This window comes from Cydia strobilella, chromosome 11, assembly GCF_947568885.1.
Source record: "Cydia strobilella chromosome 11, ilCydStro3.1, whole genome shotgun sequence".
In the NCBI taxonomy this organism is placed as follows: domain Eukaryota; kingdom Metazoa; phylum Arthropoda; class Insecta; order Lepidoptera; family Tortricidae; genus Cydia; species Cydia strobilella.
The window spans coordinates 11,944,917-11,967,076 of record NC_086051.1 but is presented as its reverse complement, the minus strand read 5'-3'; the positions used below and the strand labels follow the sequence as shown (position 1 = coordinate 11,967,076).

Sequence of the window (22,160 nt, the reverse complement as noted above, 5' to 3'; positions counted from 1 at the left end):
TCAATTTCCCGCAAAATTGTTTCTACAGACTGGTCGAAGCTTAGAAAGTACCATTTCCACACGTAAATATGTAGGTATTATCAAAGAAAATAGATTAGCCTTTGGTATTATCTAATTAAATATATTGACGGTTTCCTTTCGCTTGTGGGATTTTTAACGTTGCATGATTAGGCATACTTACTCGATAGTTGACAATAATATTCAATTATTATATTATCATTAGCCATTAGTGAGAAAGCAGCCATCTGACTATACAGGATAGACGGCATGGTATAAAATAACAATAGGTATCATGAGTTGTTTTTTCACATACATTAATAATAGTCAGGCATTTATATTCGGAATAAATACAAGTGTAGTTCATTTTACAGTCGAGAAAGAGGGAGGGAGAGAGGGAGCGGCTCTTCATGAACCAAGCGCAGGGTTTTGGCGGCCAAGTACGAATCCCGTAAGTCATGTGTCACTCATGTGTACCTATGGTTCTTACCAATGAATGAGTACGTGTCCGTCCCTAAGCCGCGCTGCGTGGATGAAGTCGTTGCATAGAGCGAAGTATTGAGTCAAGTTCTGGTCTGGAGAGTCGGACGCCATTATACAGAGGTAGTGTTTATCCTGCGAACAAGATAAAGGTTTTATTAAGTATTAATCTTAAAATACCTACTAAACTTTCTCCTTGAATGAAATTGAATCAAAAATTTATATTTTGAAGCTTAATTATATTCCTTCTTCACTGTTAATGCAAAACTAGATGGTGGGGGATTGTCTCTTAGAGTGAGCTTCAAAACTGAATAAATATAAAAACATGGTAGTAATTTAGGGGTTACTAATTTAAATAGCACACACAAGTGTGTTCGTGACAGACGAACTTTTTGAAACTACTGCAACACACTAAACAATGCGATCGATGCGGCTGTTTTCAAACAGTTTAGTAGCGTAACGTGTCTGAAAGCATGGGTGTACTAGACATGCCTGTCTAAGAATCAATTGCATATTATACTAAGAATTAAGGGCATCGGTACATTCTTGTAAATACCATTGAATAAAACTCTTTGTTATTAAAAATCTTTTGTCAACATCCTGTTTTAAATCATTGTACCTAGATAATTCAGTCCGGAACCGTTTGAAAACCTATCCTAAACTCATTTATAATGTCAAATTGCCTCCGGCATGCCCAATAGGTATATTTAACTTGCACTGTTAGGTTACTATTAGCTTTTCCGTAAGGTTGCTATATCAAAAATATTAAGTACTTATATGGAATTTAATTTAACCATGAATGCTGAGAGTTGGTTAAAAAAAAATATAAAGCAAAAGCGAAGCATAACACTGTGTAGCAAAGCCGCTCGCGGCTAAAAATGTCAAGTGGATTTTTCGCTCATTATGCAAACTTCTCATAACTTGTGACTGAAGCTTTTTTTAGATAGATACACTATAACATTGAATATACCTAATTCTATTTTATAAGTTTTTAATTTATCTTTATAAAACCTTATACCCAAGGACAAAAGAGTACTTATCAAAATGGAACAAAAAGTTTTACAGTTCATCGCAAACAAATCAGCAAATAAGTAAACTGTCAAGAAACTTCGCTAGGGTCCGAAAATAGCAGGTACGCTAAACACATCTATTTAAGAATATTATGCCTCATAGTAAAAAAAATATCTTGTTACTAACGAACTATAGCTTGTTAACATACTTATGGTCTCATAACCTGTAGTATAAAAAACGCTCTAAGTATCGATCAAAGCTTCAGCACCTTTTTCTATTATTCACGCCACATTCATTCCAGTTAGTTAACTTTCCACATTCTCGATCCCAGAAAATAACTTTAAAAATAAATCTCATATTCCAGCGACGAGCAGTATCAGTCCTCTGGGAAGGGACGTCATTTTAATTTACATGTCGACTGACTCCCAGCGGTTCTAAGTTCTAGACTAAGAACTTCCTTCTATTTGTCGCCGGCCGCTAGACTTCATTATAGTTTAGCGCGTCAGACAGAAGTTTAGCGCTTAAAACTTTAGAACTTGAAACTTTTCTACAATATTGATACTCAATTAAATATTTTTTTAAATAGTTAAGTACCTGAACAAGTTTGGGAACAAATCAAATTATTTTATTAAATATTTTGATTTGTGTATTACAGTTTTTAGTTAAGTAATACTACTACCTAATTAAATATTTATATATATATTATATATATAACTTGTTTGGATTATAAGCGCCGTGGCGGCATAGGAAAGAAATATACTCCGTGTCAGAGAGGTAGGTACCGCAATGGTTTGAATCTGCGTTAGGCCAGCAGGCGATGTGTCAATACGTTTGCATCAAATAAAGTAAGTATTCTTAGGAGCCATTTAGTACCTACCTTTAAAGTTTTACAAAATAACTTTTTGTTCCCTATGGATTCTTCTTCTTCTTTTCCTGTTACCCCCTGCTGGGGTGTAGGCTCGAATGTTATTGTTATTATTGGATTATTGTTATTAAATTTTTTTTTTGAAAATCTGTATACATATAACGCTACATAGGTACTGACTCAATTACTTACTTATAGGTATATGCCTGACTTTCACCCGTTTCACGATTTACGTTTCACCTTGTTTTAAAAAGATATACGTTTTATCAAATACAGAATTTTCTCATAAATCCATTTGACATTTAATAAAGAAAAGAAAGGTGTTATGCAATATGCGGCCTAATATTTATTTACATTCTGCTTTGTAAATTTTATTTCGACGTCTACCAAGGCGTGCTAGTGCCGAATAATGACTTTTCTTTGTTGATATCTTATGGCTGAAAAAACCTGATCTGTTTTCCCTTCTAGCTGTCAAAACCTACATAAATCCTAGCGATCTTTTGTCCTCGCATGTAAGGTAAAACTGACGCAGGGCTTAGCAACTTTCCAGCCACATAATGTGTTTGAGCCAACTTTGTGTATTCTGCTACCGAACTTCTAATGTATCTATATGCAAATTCGTTTGAAAACGTTGTAGCGAAGTGAGTTCCATAATACTTAAGCCTTTTGAGTCGTAAATAATAAACGGCAATCGCTTCATGAACTATTCTGGCTGAAAAGAAACGAAGCCGTTAAAGCCAGCATCACTGAGTAAATCAATAGCTCAGCACAGTAAGTTGTGATAAATGCACAGATTACCTCTCGAAGACTGCGCGATCATTGTGCTTTTATACTCGCGGAATACTACACCGAGAGCAGAACTGGCCATTCTTATCCCGAGAAAACATTTTTTTGGTGATATGTTTACGCTACAGAAATAAGCGCCCGCACTCTCATACTAAATTACCGTGACGTCCGTGACCGTGAAATTATGGTGACCGATAGTAGTAGCTTGGTGCGTCCAGACTGGAATTTCTGGACTCCAGAATCCAGAGCGTCTAGCATGAGTTGCGTTCTTGAAGTTGCACATGATGTATGGAGTCGTGCGGGAGAACGCAACTCATGTTAGCAGGTCAAATCTGACTAACGCGACGTGCATGCGCCTGCCTGCTAGACACACCTCATCATACAACATCTAGTGGGTATTATCATCTATGGATAAATGATTAAACGCGCCTCGGAAGCGAGTCGCTCTGCAGAAAACTGCTGGAAATTCGTTTATCTCCGACAACACGTCTGCCGCCGCCGATTGGTATTATTTGTATTATCTAAGAGTATATCGAAGGCCGGTATATGGCTTTTGATTCACAGATTAGAGATTAGGGTCTTAGACGTAAAAATCATTTGAGAAGATGCAAACTATAAAGTAGTTCTAAAGCAGAACAAAGGTATTTGAACAATGCGAGGTTGTTAAAAAAAATACATGTGACATTTTATATTTATAGTACTCGAGTTTGAACAAATAGCTTTAGTAGGTAGTTCAAAATTCGGCCCGCCAAGTCAATTATAACAGACTTAATCACTTAGGTAGGTACATTCCTGTGTACCTGTTACCGTCCATATATTGCCTAATAAAATTGACGTGATTATTGAGTCAATGAAAATTCACTGATACTGGTTAGACGTGAAGTAGATATCTCGAAAAGTGCTGAGAACAACGGCCCAGGATGCGAGCTGGCGATGTAATAAAGTTGACTAAATTTTTCACAACTAAAATTCTCCCTAAAGACTATTCAATCAATCAATCAATCAAATCTAAAATGTATCAATCTTGAATCTATTCAGTCTTGAAAATATTTTTCATTGAGCTTCTCTTGCCCAGTGTTAACTTGTAAGTACGAGGACACTTTATAATAAATTTGGTAAAATGTTAACTTGTATCTAAGAATATCATCACTATCAGCTGCAGAGATCTGCAGCTTATTACTACCTATCTAAGAACATTATTATTTAAAAATACTTATTTACCGCTATATATATATATAGGGTATTATAACAACGTTGTCCGTTTGGTACGATATAAAAATATTTGGGTAAAATAACTCGAGGAAACACAAAAAAGAAAATAAAGGCAGTTGGTAAATCTATACACATTGTTGTAATAAATTACCTAGAGATGCTTCGACGCTGTAGCAGATGTGTTAGATTAGAGATTGCATACATTACCCAAACAAATACTCGTAAATCACGTCAAACCACAACGGCCTATATTGCGCGTATTAATTGGCTTATTGTAAAGTTGCCCAATTACGTTGCTGCATTAAAATTATGTTGATAACGTATGTGGTTAAGAAAGTTCATTCTAGAGCACAGAATTGAGCGAAAAACGTACACTCGCAATGCAAAATTTCGGTTTCAGAAACATTATTTTACGTTTAATTAGCTGCGTAAATCTAACTGCTAACACAAGACGACAAATTAGTTCAATTTGATGGGCTCCACCAAGCCACAAACCACAAAAGACGATCGAGAAATCATTTAAGAGGAAAGGGGACGGCTGCTTCTCCATACAAATTTCCTCTCTGGATATTGCCATTAAGAAAAATATTTTTACACAATTAGATGTATTTTAACCATAGCTATGCCCCTATACGTTTGACTTTTTTCGATTTTTTGGTTATTGTAAATAAAAGAGATAAAACAGATTTCATATAAATTTTAAAATTTTAAAACGCTCCTAGCTTCATAATAATTACGAGAGTTAGAAGCATTTCTCATAAAATTCGTAAAAAAATCAAACGTAGGGGTATAGCTGTGGTTGATAATGATATACAACAAATTGTGTCAAAATATTTTCAATAATATCAATATCCAGAAAGGAAAATGAGGACTACGTTTGTATGATAAGGCGAATTCGCGCGGGTCCTCCACTTTCGTCTTAATAGTTTACCGTGATTATCGCGAATTTAAATGAATTTTCCAATATCACGTACATTGTATAAAATTTCTGAAGACAATTATACATTTAAGGAGTTGCAGGCGTACAATAGGCTACGGAAATTGTCTTAACATCAGGCGGGCCGTACGCTTGTTTGCCACCGACGTAGTATTAAAAAAAATTACAAACACGTCACTTAAGGTGACGTGCCTCACATGCATGCATGGCAGGCTGCCTGCCGCAGGCATGTGATTAAAAAAAACCTAAGGAAAAATAAATGCGCACATTGGATTTGTACCTCAGAACTATTATATAATCTGTGCCTCAGCGCTATAGCTGTAGTAGGTATACAGTGGCGTAACTCAAATAAAAGCTCGGAACCTATAATCCGAAAAATAGGATTGTTTTTGTGTCACAAATCATAACAAATGTCGTTACAGTACCCACCGTACGGCGCGCCGTGAATAAGTGATGAGGCAAATAGATTTGTATGAACGCGTCGACATCGGGGACGGACGGACGGACAACACCATTCCAATATGCAAGGCGGTATACAATCTGAATTTTTAGGCAAAAAGTGCTGCAATTTCGGCTGTCTATTACAACATTGTTTTCTAGTTTCATGCTAGGTATGAAGATAGTAGGAGTGGCTTATTGTTGACATAGTTGATAGCTTTTGCCTGAAAATAAGACAGATAGGTACATTTAGTAATTATTGTACCTAAGCTATTTTAACACAACAGGCTGATAAAGTAAAGGTTACATAGAAGGTCTGTAGGGACATGACGGTGACGCGGATTAGTGTCAGCATTTTTGGTGACTTAAATAACCTACCAAATTTTATTTTAGTAAAAACGCTAACTTCGTGAAAATCGGTGAAAGACGTAAATCTGCAAAAGGTTTTCGCTAACGTTAAAAAAGCTGATAATTTTCCGGAAAACCCAAACCAGTGGAAATAAATAAACCGCATAAAAGTAGCAGCCCTGTATAAATCATGATTTCACGATGCATGTGTTACGTAAGCACTACTACCTACATACTTATAACAGTTATAACTATTGCATCTATAGTGGGCATTAGCCGGCACTGCGGACCGTACTTTCGTGACACGTCCAATGTGAGTCATAAAATAAACTTGAAAGCATGAATCGTGGCTTTTGTTGAATTACGAATTACTTTACAGCTCGGTTAACCGACAATAGATTTGGATAGGACTGTAAACAAACTAATTTACCGTAATTCATCCTTAACCACACACTTACGATTAAGTTATGAAGTAAGAATAAAAAATTACATGGAGTAAGAATAAGGAATTGTAACTAATACAAACATTTAAATAATCCCTATTATAAATGCTAAAGTAACTCTGACTATCTGTTCTGTCCGCTATCTTCGCGCTTGAATCGCTGAACCGATTTTGATGGTTAAATATATATGGTATGAAGATAGCTTGAGGCAATTTTCCGCAACTTGCCCATCTGTACTTAAAACTATGTAAGTTAGTTATACTTCTTCATAGGTTTAGTAAAAGAAACCTGTTAATAATACCCGACGTCGATGAGACGCGGTCCAAAGGCCGACCAAATTTGCATTGTAAAGCGTTTAACTCGACAATTTGCATCAAATTACATTTTTCTACTAAATTTTCATTCGGAAATTTGCACAAATTAAAATCTTTCGAGAACAATAAGAGCGTTTAACATTAAGTAAATAGGAGTCATTGTTTACACTTTGATCTGGGACACTTGGCTAGGACAATAGAATGAACCGCAGGTAAAATAAGCGCCGGCTCTGGATTCCCATTAGCCTTTGCTTAACGAAGTTTCTAAACCATTACCGGCCACTATTCTCGCCTATAGAGTCTGTGCGGAAAGAAGAGTCGTGGAATGAAGGGTGCCCATACATTTCACGACTCTTCTTTTTCCGCACAGACTCTAATGTATTGTTTATTGTTTCATTTAGTGTCAGTAGTATTGAGGGGTTCATTCGTTTACCTGTTTAAAATAATTATACTTATAACATCAGGTAGGCTAGGTTTAACTCTCAATAGTCTCTAGATACTTAAAGGTGCCATATTTGCCTAACGAATCGCATGTAAACCTATTTGAATGTGGAAGATTCCGGCGATTCCGGCACCATTTACAATATTAATGAGCCGGGAAATTCTTGACCACTGTGGCCAGCAATTTTACATTTCCAATAGGTATAGAAAAAAAACAGCGGTTTGGTTTACGTCAGTAAACAAGTAAAATTATAAACGTTCAGACTTCATTTAATTTGTTTTTATTTCTAGTTGAAACACTACTACCTATACAAATTATAAACTGAACGTCTGAACGCTCGTTCGATTCCAGCCTGGGGCACTGGAGGCCTAGATCACTTTTTCTTAGTATATGACATTTATTTCAGTTTATAACAGCAATTAAGCAAAAATATTACTGAAAGTAATCCTTACAAACTGCCGACAATTATTTTTATTGCTGCTGTTAATGATACTGCGCCTGCCGATAATTGCCAAGCAAAAATAATGTTTTACTACCCTACCCTCATACGAGAAGGTACCACCACCCCATATATGTATTGCGATGTGAACTTTATTCGTACACAAACACGGTTAATTTTCCAATAACATTGTATAGAAAATAAGACCTAATGCGGCTATAAAAATTGTAGCAATATACCTACGTCTACTTAAACTGCTTGAAACTGTATCGACACCTATTAAAGCAAGCAAAATTAATATACTAGACTTATATTGACCGGGATATAGACCGTGATTTCCAAGATTTATATGCCAACTCACTCGAAAACAAATTTCTCGTTCAGAGTTAAGACGGGCAAGTAAGTACAATCAGGCGAGGACATTCATTTAATAGATAGACCTATAGATAAATAGATACCTTAATATAAAACAAGTGGAAATAATTGACAATATTCAATACCTAAGCAACGTTTTCTTTACAATCACAAGATACTACAATTCGTACTTCTGTGACTTATTATCACTTCTTCAAAGTCGTTTATCAAGTCAAGTCGTTAGCCATTCCTTCGGCAAAATTCTATGCCAAACAAATGCCTTTTCATGGAATAAATTGTGATAAGATGAATGGGATGTTATTTATAGATTCGATAGATATTCGGCAAGTATCGGTGGAGATACTTGAGTTCTTGATAATTTGCCAGAAAAAGTTCGTACCCTTGAAATCCGATCGAGTAGGAGGCCTAGTCGAAATTTACAAATCACAGAGTGATTAATCAAACAATTTCCTGGAAGTGATTCGAAATAACCTAACGAAACGTAACGTAACGAAATATATTAAGTAGTAAATAATAGGTACTTAGGACTACGCACATTGAATCTATTTATTTATTGCCACATTTAACATCAGTTAACATCACCTATTTGTTAAAAGAAAAAATTGTATTGATAAAGTGTTAAAAATAAATGTTAAAAACGAAAACTTTGTACCTAGTATTCGTACGTGGTACGTGAACTTTTTTGCGCGAGAGAAAGGTAGGTTATGCATTGAATGACTTTTCCAATATTAGTAACATAAGGTTTTTATACGTGGTGGCGCAATAATTTATGCATTGGTCGCGCACAGACAATTAAAAAAAGGTGTATAACGCTCTTATCCTGTTTAATTTATTATTTACTACATGTTTAATTTGATTTATATATTTTAAAGACGTATTAAAAAGAAAATCTCGCTGTCCACCGCGAAAGTGGAGTGCTAAACAATAAGCTCTTAATTATGTTAAACGGCCGCTGAAGACGAAATTTCTTCATTGTATAAAAAGAAAGAGCGACGTCACACGACACAATTTGCTTTAATGGAAAATAATGGAGGTTATTTAGTTCATCAACTCATGAGAGTATCTAATATACCTATATATAAGTATCAGGATTAACACATTCACTGCCCCCAACGCACATGTGTGTTCACCGTCATACAAGTTTGTTCCTAGGCCACGCCCCCTGGCAGTGAATGCGTTAACTAATTATAGTTGTTTTTTCTATTACTTTTAAAATATAATCAACCACAAAGCGTTGCATGGCCATGTTTTTCATGGCGCTTTAAGGGTGCGAGTGCAACTCAAGTGGGAGTGAAGTCTCAAAATCCTACCGACTGCGCCAATGTTTAATGAATAAAAGACCGAGATCTATAGCAGACTGGTTTATTTATAAATGTGCAACTACCGACATACTTAAGTATGTAAGTCTACCCTACGTAACAGATACCTATCATCACAATGATCGTAAATCGTGAACACACTTTATATGTGCAATGATTACATCAACATGAGTACTATTTCAAGGGAATCCCAGTGACTAAGTATTCAAATTATGTAAAACCTAGCGACATCTATTACAAAATGTAGATAAACATCCCGAATTCAACCTTACGAAACATCTAAGTCACAATAATGTCCCGACAGCTTTGTTGCAGTTTTACCTTTAGTGCCACTATTTGTCTGGCTACACGAAATAAAGAAAAACTTTCCGTAATCCTGACAAAACGCTCGACCCAGCGCTAAAAGCTTGGGTGTGTTTTGCTCTAGTAATAAGCAAAGAGGCCATTAGACAATGCTTAGAATGATGTATTACATTAGGTATATATAAGGGCTTGACGAGGTAAAAAATTGTAAAGTAAAAGGTTAAGGTCAGCAACTTAGTAGCTGTGGTATAACTGGTATAATACCTATGATTTAATTAAGTAATCTGCACAAGACCATAATACAGGGACCGGCCCGCTATCCCTTATCGGGGTTTTATAAGGGTATTGCGTAAGGCTTAACTCACCATACCCTTTGCCAGACGAAACCCTTTGTTTTGGTTTTAAAAACCCTTATATAAAGCTACCACATTTGAGTAATCGGTAGCCCAAATACCCTTACAAAACCCTTATCATCCGCTCACCAACACCTTGCATATTGCTTATAAGGGTTAGCCTTATAAAGGGCTTCCCTTTTTGCATATAAGCGTGCTAATTTAAGTCGTCTACCTTGTTCATAAAGCACACATTACTTCGAATCCGAGCGATCGTCGGCGGCGACGGCGGCGTTCTTTGACTAGACACGTATTTTCTTTCCTTTTCATACACTACCGTAGATATATACTAATCCTGTCTCTTTCACGCAAAGGGAAACCTTTATAAAAAGCGCTTAAAGATAAGGGTAACCCTTATTAAGAGCTAGCCTTATTTTTGGTTAGCTTTTCGGTAAGGGTTAGTCAAAGGTAAGGGTATGAATGGGCTTGCAGTTCAATAGGGAAAGTCTTTCAATGTGTTAGCCGTGTTTAAGTGTCGCCCATTGAAAGGATCGCGGAAAGGGTTGTCCGGTCCCTGCCATAATATATATATATACACATGTATATAACGGTATAACATTGCAGATTATTTCATTTTTAAGTAAGTTATAGTATATTTATGTATGTAGGTATATTATTATTTTCTTTATGGATATTTGTGTAAATATAGTATCATAGTAGTCTGACTTGGATCTTTTTCATATTCACTCTACAATCCTACACCAAACTAACTGTCTCTGTTTGGCCCAATGGTTGACTGGTAGAGAATGCCTCAAGGCGTTAAGTCCGCCATTTGTACTCTTTTTGTGTAAATTTGTGCAATAACGTTTAAATAAAAATAAATAAATAAATATTTATAGAAGTACGAACAAAACGTCTTCAACCAAAGATGTGCGAGGCTGCGTTGCGAGGGATGTGTTCGCTGTTCGTTAAGAACCAATAGAATCACTTCATTTGTTTTCCTCGCTCAGCGTGCAGTAATTTTATTGGTTCTTTAAATTTCTTTATAACACATCCCTCGAAACGCATCCTCGCACATCTCCGGTCGAACACTCGAAACGCAGGCTTGCTCTTGCTCGACTTAGCGGCAAGTAATTGGTGCGACATAGTCTGTCATACAACTACATACATAATCATATTACATACCTATTAAATAATTTATTCATATTATATAAACAATCTCACAACTGGGTACAAATTTGTATATGGAATTGCGTGCCGTTAATGCCTTGCTATTTTTCTAAAGCCTTATTTAAAAAAATATAAAGGCATTTTTACGAGTCAACGAACGCAAATTAGGGCAGAGGGTTGGTTTAACTGCGACACGTTAACTATGGCCTCGGTTGACACCACCTGCCCCATTCTTCACAATCCAGTTTGACTCCACTAGACCGATCCTATTATAAATAGACCTCCAAATTTGTTACAAGTGTCTGTAATTCAGTGTCAGTTGTATATGCCATTTGCAGCGTAGGAAATAGCTTCGTGAATTTGCGGGTTTTAGTTCGAACGGCCATTAGTTTACATTAAAAGTGATTAATCGTGCGTGATGGGCTGATGGGTACACGGATTCAGTTTCCAGGAAACAAGTCAAGATAAATTGATATGCATCTCCGGTAAAACAATTTCTTATTTCTACCTAATAAGTAGTAACACACTTTATCGATTATGTCCTTCGAGCAACACCGGCTTTAGACACGTCGGAAGGGAAGAGCCCAAGCGATATCTTACCGTAGAAATCATTCTGCCATTTTTTGCGGGGGAAACGTGCGCACAGGCGCACTTCTCACTCACTACATACAAAATCCAATCTGTAATGACGACACGAATACATACCTAGAAAATGACACACGTCAAAGACAAATCTTGCACACCTCGATCTCTTTTTGTGTACGGACGAGTCACAACACGCACCGCCATAGGCACAGTTGTGGTGCCTTATGCTTCTGCAGAGGGGAAATAGTACGAACGCCGTCTCCCTTCCCGGTGTTGCTCGAAGATTATGTCACATGTGATGACGAACAAAGCAGTGAACGATGCATCAAATGGCGCGGTCCAAAAGAAAAATCAGACATAGATATTGCGAAGTAAACAAACCATGCACTTATTAATATACAACATGTTTTATGCCGGCGTAGCGTTATTTGACGTTCATAAGCGCATGTTCATGCCTACTTGAATAATAAACATTATTTATCTTTATCTTTCTATAGTGCCTGTGGAATAAACTTGTTAAAAAAACTCCTCGTATACATTTATTATTACAATTCCATTCATTCATCCTGGCTGCCTGTGAAGCCGGATGGTCCTGGGTTGAATCCCGGTAAGGGCATTTATTTGTGTGATGAACACAGATATTTGTTCCTCAGTGATGGATGTTTTCTATGTATTTAAATATTTGTATAAGTATTATATATATCGTTGCCTGAGTACCCACAACACAAGCCTTCTTGAGCTTACCGTGGGACTTAGTCAATTTGTGTAAATAAGAATGTCCCTATAATATTTATTTCTTATTATTATTATTTATTATTCATATATTTAGTTCAACTCATTCAAACTGGGGGATTTCCAGGCAGTTCATTGAGAATAATCTAAGGCTATTTCAATACGAGGGGAAAAGCGTCTCTAAGAAACTATAAACCGACTCGTTTTGTTTGCTAATGCTGAGGCACTGGGGAAAGTGGCTTTAGTAATCATAGCGACAAAGTGGGAAAAAGACCTTATCGCGTTTCAATAAGGTATTTTTGCGGCTTATCGTAAGATGCTATAAGGTATCTTTTGGAAAATGATACACTTTTAACGACATCCTTCCGGCGCACACAGCGGGATTTAATTAAAGTGATTATATATCTCGTTTAGTTAAATTAATTACTTGCCACTCTTGCCAGTAGCGCTCGTGCTGAAATGTAAAAAAAACTAAGACAAATTAATCTCTGCCATATAAATATAGGCAAACGCTGCGCAAAATTATTTTCTAAAAAAATTCTAATGACATTGTGCATTTTATGTACCGTTGCACTGATGCACGTTGTGTACATAAATAGTGGGTACACAAATAGGTACCTATTTAGTATTTATGTACCTGCCTACTAATTTTATAGACAAATAGGTACCTTAGGGTGTACCTAGTTATTCTACATATATGTGACATTGCATTGGAGGCAAACTGTGTATCAATTTTATTATTTTAACAATAGGTATTTTTATCAAAATAGCGGTATTGTGATCTAGCAGTTCGGGTCTCGGGAAGTCAGGATGCTTGAAACACTCCGTTAAATACTATGTGTACAAAGTAGCACAAAATATCATACAAAATGAGGGTTTTATTTAAAAATATTAACCGTCTGAATGTAAGTATTATTCTGTGACATAGGTATCCCTAAAGAACTCGCGTTGCCCTTCAGCCCATGTAGCCGCTTAAACCTGACCCATTTTGTAATTACCATTTTCAATTAGCTCAATGAGGGCTATCGTTTTTTAGCTCACCAGTTGGCGCCTCTGTTGATGGTGGTCCAAAAGACTAAAGAACAGCTGTCAGTCATTGAAGTGACAAGTGACATTTGACATTTCGAACTATGGAAAAGACCACCATCTACACTAGCGCCCCTAGCGGCGAATTCATACGCGTTAGCCCTCATTAGTTATGTTATGAGTGCGAGTGACCACCAGTCTTCACCGTTACATCAGTTACATGTATCTACACAAGTACAGTTGGTAAAAAATGTCTGCTACGTGTAATAGTTATTAAATTACTATGCAGATAAATTTAAGTTAGATTTCAGCATAGCGGCACTAATGGCGATAAAATTTCAAGTCAATGAAATAAAAAGATGAGATAGTATTTATTTGAGGTTTTTGTACCTAAACCAAAGTCAGAGTAATAAATCATTACAGTGGAGGTATTTTTAGATATAAATATTTTAATTTCAGAATACAATTGATGTTATCTAAAATGGTCTCGTGAGTTTTCGCGTCCATAGTGTTATAAAATACCTATGCTATGCTAATAACCTACTTTATACTGTCAATATATTTGCTACCTTGTACCAACGGCACCGTAAAATCGGATCGGATACAGGGATTCTTTGTATGGGAATAAAACCGGTATTTTTTCGTTCTTAGTTAATTATTTCATTACTAACTGGGCAATCTAATAATACGAAGTCGCTACCTAAAAACACAACTTGAGTCCTACATTTGGAGTATTAAATAATTCTAAATATACGAGTATGGTCAACTATTTTATAATCTGTGGTATGGTTATTTCGAAATTTTTGCAAAAAAACCGGTTCCGATCCCTGATACCTACAGCTCATTTCTAAATCATGAGAAAACGAATCTATCGACATTGTTAATAAAAAAACATAAATGTTCTCATTGAGATTGAGCTTAGCATAGCAAGATTAAAAATGTATTAAAATATGTACACGGCCGCCCTGGTGTGCTCAGGCAAAATGATGTTGTAGGCGGTTTTTGATGCTTTTAAAGTTGGATATAATTGACTTTGCAAGCTCAGTAATATCCCTTTGAATTTGTTTTTACTGTAGCTAGTAAAACAGGGTTGTCCTATCAGCGTTAAACGTTAAAGTTTTGTCACGTAAAGATCTAAATTGAGGCCCTTGACCTCGCGTTTCCTTAATCGTCTAAGTTGGGATCGAGTCTTTCGCACGTTGCTGAGTGATTAAATAGTATAGCTACGAAGTTTATCGTCGCCTTTTATTTATTTTGACAGAGAGTGTTACAATCTCAATGACGATCGTCGTAATGGCTCAAAATACGTCGTGCGATATTGTACTAGTCTCGCGAGAGTTTATTATTATTCTTTAATACAAATTATTTGTAACTATAATGGGTGATGTTATCGGATCTGTGCTGATACCTACTGCATTCAAACTATAGTAAAAGTAGACTTATTTTTTTATTTATCAGAAGGTAAGAATTTGTTATCATACCTTTTGCCCCTTCTCACTGATTATACGAGGTAGGTATATCATTTATTTTTGGACGGAATTCATATGTACAATGTTATAACTTCATAGATGGTGCTGAATTTAAATTTTGTTTCAACAAACAGACCCTTTTTTATGTAAATGTAATGCACACATAATAAAATACACTCTATGCATCGACTTCTCTCTGGTTTGATCAAATCACTCGCGTTGAGCTCTCTAGTAGTGTACTTACAGAGTGTAACCGGCGTGCCGCGTCGTGTATGGACAGAATGTGTGTGATCTTGTAACGTTCGAGCTGCACTGGGTCCTTCGAGTCCCGATAGTTGCCAACGTACAGCCCGGAAAGCACCTGCGAGCGAAAACGAACTATGAGTAGGTACAAGTGTAATGCTATTAGTTAGGTGATACTAGAGACTTGCTTCCGTGGGACTTGGTTCCTTAAAGTACAAGTTGTTGAAATTACCATCTATCAGTTCTATCACAACTATTACAAGTACAGAAACTTACAGAAAACTGCAACCAAATCGGTCGACGAGATCTGGAGATAAATTGTAAAATGCATTCGTGTGCACAAATAAAGCTCACACAAAGATCATCCTAAATGCATATAATATAAGTGCAGTCTGCATGTCTCCGTTCCGTAATGTGAAATCTATTCTAATAAAACCTTTCTAGTAGCTAGACCCTAGTAGGTATATAGCCTAAGGGCGCCTGCAATGCCAGAGGTGTCACAATTGAGTATTTAAATTTCATCAAAATAGAATATCGTTTTTAGATGAAAATCTTACCCAAGTGTGTTTTAGCCGCCTCTTTATTAACTACTCTTAGTGAATGTTCAGGTGGACTCCGAATGAAAAACTAACACTTTCTGGGATTCTTGTAATCAAACAAAGTTAAACTTGATAGCAAGCTAATAATTGCATTGCTGATTTTTCAAGAAATACCTAATGATTGTCTTTTTGCTATATTCAGACTTAGTACGAACGTCATAGTGTAACTGCCCACATTTGCCTCACAAAAGCACTGTAAGCACAGTTTTAAAGTACTTAAGTGTTAAGTACGCACTAGAGTGTAATATATATTTTGACTTGGGAGATATACCTAGCTGCTATTAGATATATCGGAGCAGTCATTGCTTAATAAAATTCTGGCTAATATACATATTATGTGGCTTTAAATGTCAAATTGGCAATGGTGAAAACATAATTTAATAAGTTGTAGTTACTATTTAGAAGTTGATAAAAGTTGTATTAAGTAGTATGCACTGCAAAACTATTAGAAGAAAGAAAGAAAGAAAATAAATTTATTCAGGACGCTTACAGTATTGCTTAAATGTAATACACTTTTATTAATATAAAACATAAACGTCACTGAAAAGGTCTCCCCTCAGCTTGATGTCAAGTTACCTTTCAGGTATCTTGACGCTGGTCTTCCGTGGAGACCTGTCCAAGCGATCGCGTCAGCAAGTAAACTTAACATAAAATTGGTTAAACTAAATTATTGTTTAAACCACTAGGAATTTTCCAGAAATCTTTGTTCTTGCGGGTAAATGATTTATGGAATGCCAGCATTTGTGTCAAGATAGGATTAGTTATCGCGTGTTTTGGCACATGCAACCGTGCCTACACAGTGGCCTTTACAGCGCCGTCGCCATCGGCTTGCATGACTAAAGGTTGCATTGCAGCTTTTTAGGGTTCAGTACCCAAAGGGTAAAAACGGGACCCTATTACTAAGACTCCGCTGTCCGTCTGTCTGTCTGTCACCAGGCTGTATCTCATGAACCGTGATAGCTAGACACTTGAAATTTTCACAGATGATGTATTTCTGTTGCCGCTATAACAACAAATACTAAAAAGTACGGAACCCTCGGTGCGCGAGTCCGACTCGCACTTGGCCGGTTTTTTTATATTTGACTTTGAGAGAGTTTAGAGTGTTGTTACATAACTGCGATTCCGTGTTTCGATTCGTATGGTAACGGTTACCCCTCATTATGTGATGTTGGCATGTAAAACCTTAAGGAGTGAACCGATTTGAGTTCTTGCGTTTTTTTGACCTGTTGATCATCAATTATGTACACGTTATTTGTGGGTGTTATATTTTCCTCATATTCGGTATTAGGTATGCAAAAATAAACATACTTACTACTTATACCTACTTACTTAAGGTTATCGGTTTTAAGTACCTAAAATCATCATGTAGGATCTAGTTTTTATATAAGTAAGTAAGTAAGTAAGTAATTTATTTATTTATAGACTCTATAAATCTATTACATTAGTCAGTTTAAACTACTCAAATATTGTGCAACACTGTTATCATTGCAATAAAGACCGTACACGATAAAACCCGGCCATGCTATGGTATATATTTTAACCAAATGGACATATTCAAGCAGTTATTCTATTGTAATAATCGGTAATATAGTACTAGATCATAAAAATACAATCAAAATACAATGTATGGGCATGTCTCAGAACTATCTCAATCTGAATACAATGCTCGAAGTCACAGACAACCTAATATTATATTGTGTTTGTTATTTTATTATGTACTTTGATAACCACAAATTATAAAAAAGTACTGCTGGAAAATGCACATTCATTTAAAAGATTTACCATATCATGCGTGGCCGGGTTTTATCGTAAAATTTAATACTCATAACAAGATACGACTTCACAGAAACCTTTCTAAGCTCACCATGTGCTATATCTTCAAGGGCTTCTTGTCTAAGCATTAATTTATAATCTTAAGTAGGTCTCATGCACTGAAATTGTGCCAAGTGAGTACCTTCAACAGTAAATCACGTCTTTGTGCGGAAACTGAATACATAAAAGACTCGATTCATAGACGTTGTTAGGATTATGGAGGGTCTTTCATGATACGGCAATTCGTAAAGGACCTTGTACACGGTACAAGTTTCTCGCCTCAAACGCACTATTATTCATGTAAACTAACTTTGCCCGAAGGTTGTCTGGTAGAGAATGCCTTATAGCATTCAGCTCGCCTTTTGTACGATTGTATTTTCTTTTGTGCAATAAAGATTAAATAAATGAATAAATTGGTTAACACATGCTGCTCATGCTGATTGGTGCATGCGAAATGAAGTGAAAATCGTGCGTGAGCGGCGCGCCAATCACCAAGACAAGACGATCGTCAATCAGTATCTAAATCGGGCTCGGGGGTTCGTTATGCCCACTTATAACAAGTACTTACCTATACCTACACGGCGTCGCTTTCATTACGGATCAAAGGCGACCAATTTCAATACAGGATCTTAACTGTCTTAACAGCCATCGTTTAACCCGGAGAAATCATTGAAGCTGAAGGTCATCTATTATTGATGTTCGTTTGATCCGTAACGCAAAACAGTGTATTGGCGCAGGGGCAACTTTTTAACCTCCACCCAGAAGGAAAACTATGTAATATTACCTAATACAACCCATAATTGTGCTAAGCACGCCTAAAATGGTAATCCATCTAAGCCTGAGCTAAGACCTAGGCGCCTTTGATTTACAGACTTAAATGGGAACTTGAAAAAACTAAAACCACCGTCTTAAGAGCAATTCCTTTTACAAGTCCATAGAGGCTAGAAACGCTACTTAGTCTTTAAATCGATAAGTAAGATAGCCAAAAGGCTTGAGCGGCGAAATGCGGTTTTACTTTCAGCTATCCACTCTTATCTATTGGTATGTTCAGTGTTTATATGTTACTAAGTCCGTATGTATCTATCTACCGTAAATAGTATAGGTATAAGAACTCGTTATTTATTCTTCAACAATGTATAATTTTACAAAAAATCGGAGGTCCTGTTTTAGTCGCGCCACTCGATCCATACATGTTTTTAGGGTTCCGTAGCCGAAATGGGCAAACGGAACCCTTATAGTTTCGTGATTATAATCAATGCATGGCACACCATTCTATAGGTCTTTAAAAATAATACAAAACTTGCTATTTGCTAAGGGCCGTTTTTTATTTAGTGATTACTTTTGGACGGTTCAAAACAATGTGGCCCCGTCTCTCTAACTTTTAGACCGGGCGTTCCTACAAAAAATAGAAAAATTACAGAATATAAGGCTTAAATATTTTCCGCGAAAAATTTTTCGGACATGATCGGTTGTTCCATTAATGAGATTTTTTCAAAAAATTATCTTATTAAAACGCAGTGAGTGCCACGAAGATACGCCCTTTTACTTTTTTATATAGTAGGTACAGAACCCTCCATTATATACGTGGTCCGAAACTTAGGGGGTTTTTTTAACATTCTCGTAGGTAGTTAAAGGAATAATTCAGACTTAAATAAATACCCCGCACGTACTTATATTATACCAGCTAGATGCATCACTAGATTCTACCTCAAGTCTCGCTCTTACACAGCTGGTTGCCCGTAAACCAGAGGTAGACCGTTGCTAGTAAGATGCCTCGAGAATATCCAGTGCGGTAGCTTCATGCACGTGAAGCGAGAAAACCCGAGAGTGCAATCAAGGCACTAGGGCGCGAAGAGCGGCACGCCTCGAATAGGGGAGATGCGGTGGTACAGTCAGCATCGAATAGATAGTGACGGCCAAAGTGGCCAAATATTGCGGAACACATAATTAAGAGGAAAGAGACGGCCGCTACTCCATACAAACGTAGTCCCCATTTTTCTCTCAGGATATTAACATTATCGAAAATATTTTTACATAATTTGATGTACCTATCATATTAACCACAGCTATGCAGTAGCTATGACGTTTTTTTTACGATTTTTTGATTATTGTAAAAATTAGGAGCTATAATCAGATTACATACAATTTTTTAAATGCTCCTAACTTTTATAATTATTAAAAATTCAAAAAACAAATCAAACGTCCCCTACATTTGATTTTTGATAGCTGTGGTTGATATATAGGTAACAAATCGTGTCAAAATATTTTCAATCATGTTAATATCCAGAGAGGAAAATGAGGACTCGCACGGGTCCTCACGATACTCGTATTAGCCGTCACTATATATTTGGTTTTGGCTGTATCAGGTGGAGTGTCTAGTGAGAGAGTGAGGTAGCTGGGGGATACAGTCCGTTTGGAGCTATATTCGTAAGTAAGTGTACTGAAGTTGATAATATTCATCATAATCCGGCGCTGCTGCCGGTGGAGCTGGAGAGTATTGAGATAGCTAATAGTGTGCAGGGTACGCTACGCTTGGCGTCGTAAGATTTTAAACACATAATATTAAACCTTCGTTGGCAGGGTAGCAGATTGGTACCTACACTGAGCAATTATTTTTTTGTCCGTTAAATAGATGAATGGAAATTAACCAATTCCTTATTTCCTATGAGAATTCAAAGTTTTCATAAATTTGAGTCGAAAATTGAATTGAATTGAATATCATTTCATTATTTCAGTAATGTCAACTTATGGAACAAAATTTTATAACTGCGGTCTTTATGGTAGTTTAAGCATGTTGGACCAAATACGTGTTGGACGAAATGCGAATTGAAATATCATTTGGACGAACTGCGTATTGGACGAACAGCTAACAAATCGTTTAAATGATGTATAATGATAAAAACCCTATTTCTTTGGTATTTTTCCATATCAAAAATATTCAAAAGGCTCTAATTTTAATTATTTCGATGCACGTAAATATATCACAGGCTGACGTTTCGCAGAATATATTTTAAGGCTACCGTGATTTACGCATGGGTGAGCCGCAAAGGTGTCAAATGAGGCAAAAAGCTCGGATAAGTCGGGGAAAATGGATGGCGTGGCCACGAAACCACACGATACACGAGATCCATAACATGTTTTATGTATTTCAAAGTTGAAAATATTTATTAATATAGATACACTACCAACACGACGATTCACGGTGTGATGATGGGATCGGGGGAACTCTTGAAACATTATGTGGCATTAGGTGACATAAGTTTTATGAAGTTATTTTTTAGGGTTCCGTACCTCAAAAGGAAAAAACAGAACCCTTATAGGATCACTGGTGCGTCTGTTTGTCCGTCTGTCACAGCCTATTTTCTCCAAAACTACTGGACCAATTAAGTTCAAATTTGGTACACATATGTAAGTTTGTGACCCAAAGACGGACTGTCATTTGAATTTTAAACATGGGGGCCAGTTTTGGGACACATAAATTTTTTTAGTTTTTCTAACTATATCGTGATACATATCAAACGAAAGAAAGATTGTGAGAATCTCAAATATATATATATATATATATTTTTTGTAATTTTACAATAAATAGTTAAGTTATTTAAGAAAATAGCCAAAAATTTACCATTCCCCCTCTTTATCTCCGAAGTACTGGGTCTAAATTTTTGAAAAAAATACACAAAATAGTTCTTTACCTATAGATGAGAGGAAAATCTATTGGAAATGTGCAGTCAAGCGTGAGTCGGACTTAATTACTTAGTTTTAGATCCGACCCCTACGGGTTTTTTATAGATATATCACACACGTTTCACATAAAAAATACATTGTTAAAAATTGTTTAATGTCCGGAACCCTTGCAGCACGAGTACGTCTCGCACTTGGCCGATTTTTATTTTTTATTTTACTAAGGGCTTATATTTTAGTATTATTAAATATACCTACCTACTTATTAAGAAATTTATCTACTCACTTTAAGAATGGTCGTTTGTTCATCGAGTTTCCGTTTGAATATGATTTAAAAATCCACAAAATCTTATTGAAAGTTGTATTCACTTGCCTAACTTATATCATATCTGAATAAATGCGAACACTAAGACGAAACCAGAATCATTGAAATGTCCTCATTACGGCAGCTAACAGGCTTCGCATCTGCCTCAGATTTCAACGCAATTATGCCGGCTTCGCGATGGAATGCTACTTAATTGCCGCTATGCTGAAGCCAAAACTTGGATACCGCGGCACAGAATAAGTAATAGTAATATCATACAGAACGGCCACGCACCGCCCCGCCCCGATTCGAATTACCTCGCCCCGCGCCAGCAGATTGACCGCCGTTTGCCGGCCGCTTAGTACTATATTTTTGGAATTTCGTTGTTAGAAACCTTAAAATTGTTTTCAAAGACCTCACGAATGATTTGTACTTTATACGCGTTAATATTTAATGACAATAAAACCCTATTATTTATTTATTTAAACTTAAGTTTAG

The 22,160-nt window shown here is 36.4% G+C and overlaps 1 protein-coding gene across 4 annotated transcripts in view; it reads right to left on the bottom strand.

Moving 5' to 3' along the window:
• LOC134745530 (dual specificity protein phosphatase 22-like) overlaps positions 1–22,160 on the bottom strand; it is a 47,668-nt gene that overhangs the window by 17,108 nt on the left and 8,400 nt on the right. For 3 of the 4 annotated variants that reach the window (XR_010128191.1, XM_063679584.1, XM_063679585.1), the window contains exons 2-3: positions 15,268–15,384; positions 488–612 (exon numbers count right to left, since the gene is read on the bottom strand). Coding sequence is in view for 3 of the 4 variants with exons in the window: in XM_063679584.1 (XP_063535654.1) it covers positions 488–612; positions 15,268–15,384 (242 nt within the window). In the remaining variant the exon portion in view is untranslated. The remainder of the gene's footprint in view (positions 1–487; positions 613–15,267; positions 15,385–22,160) is intronic. The other variant, XM_063679586.1, reaches the window with a different exon arrangement.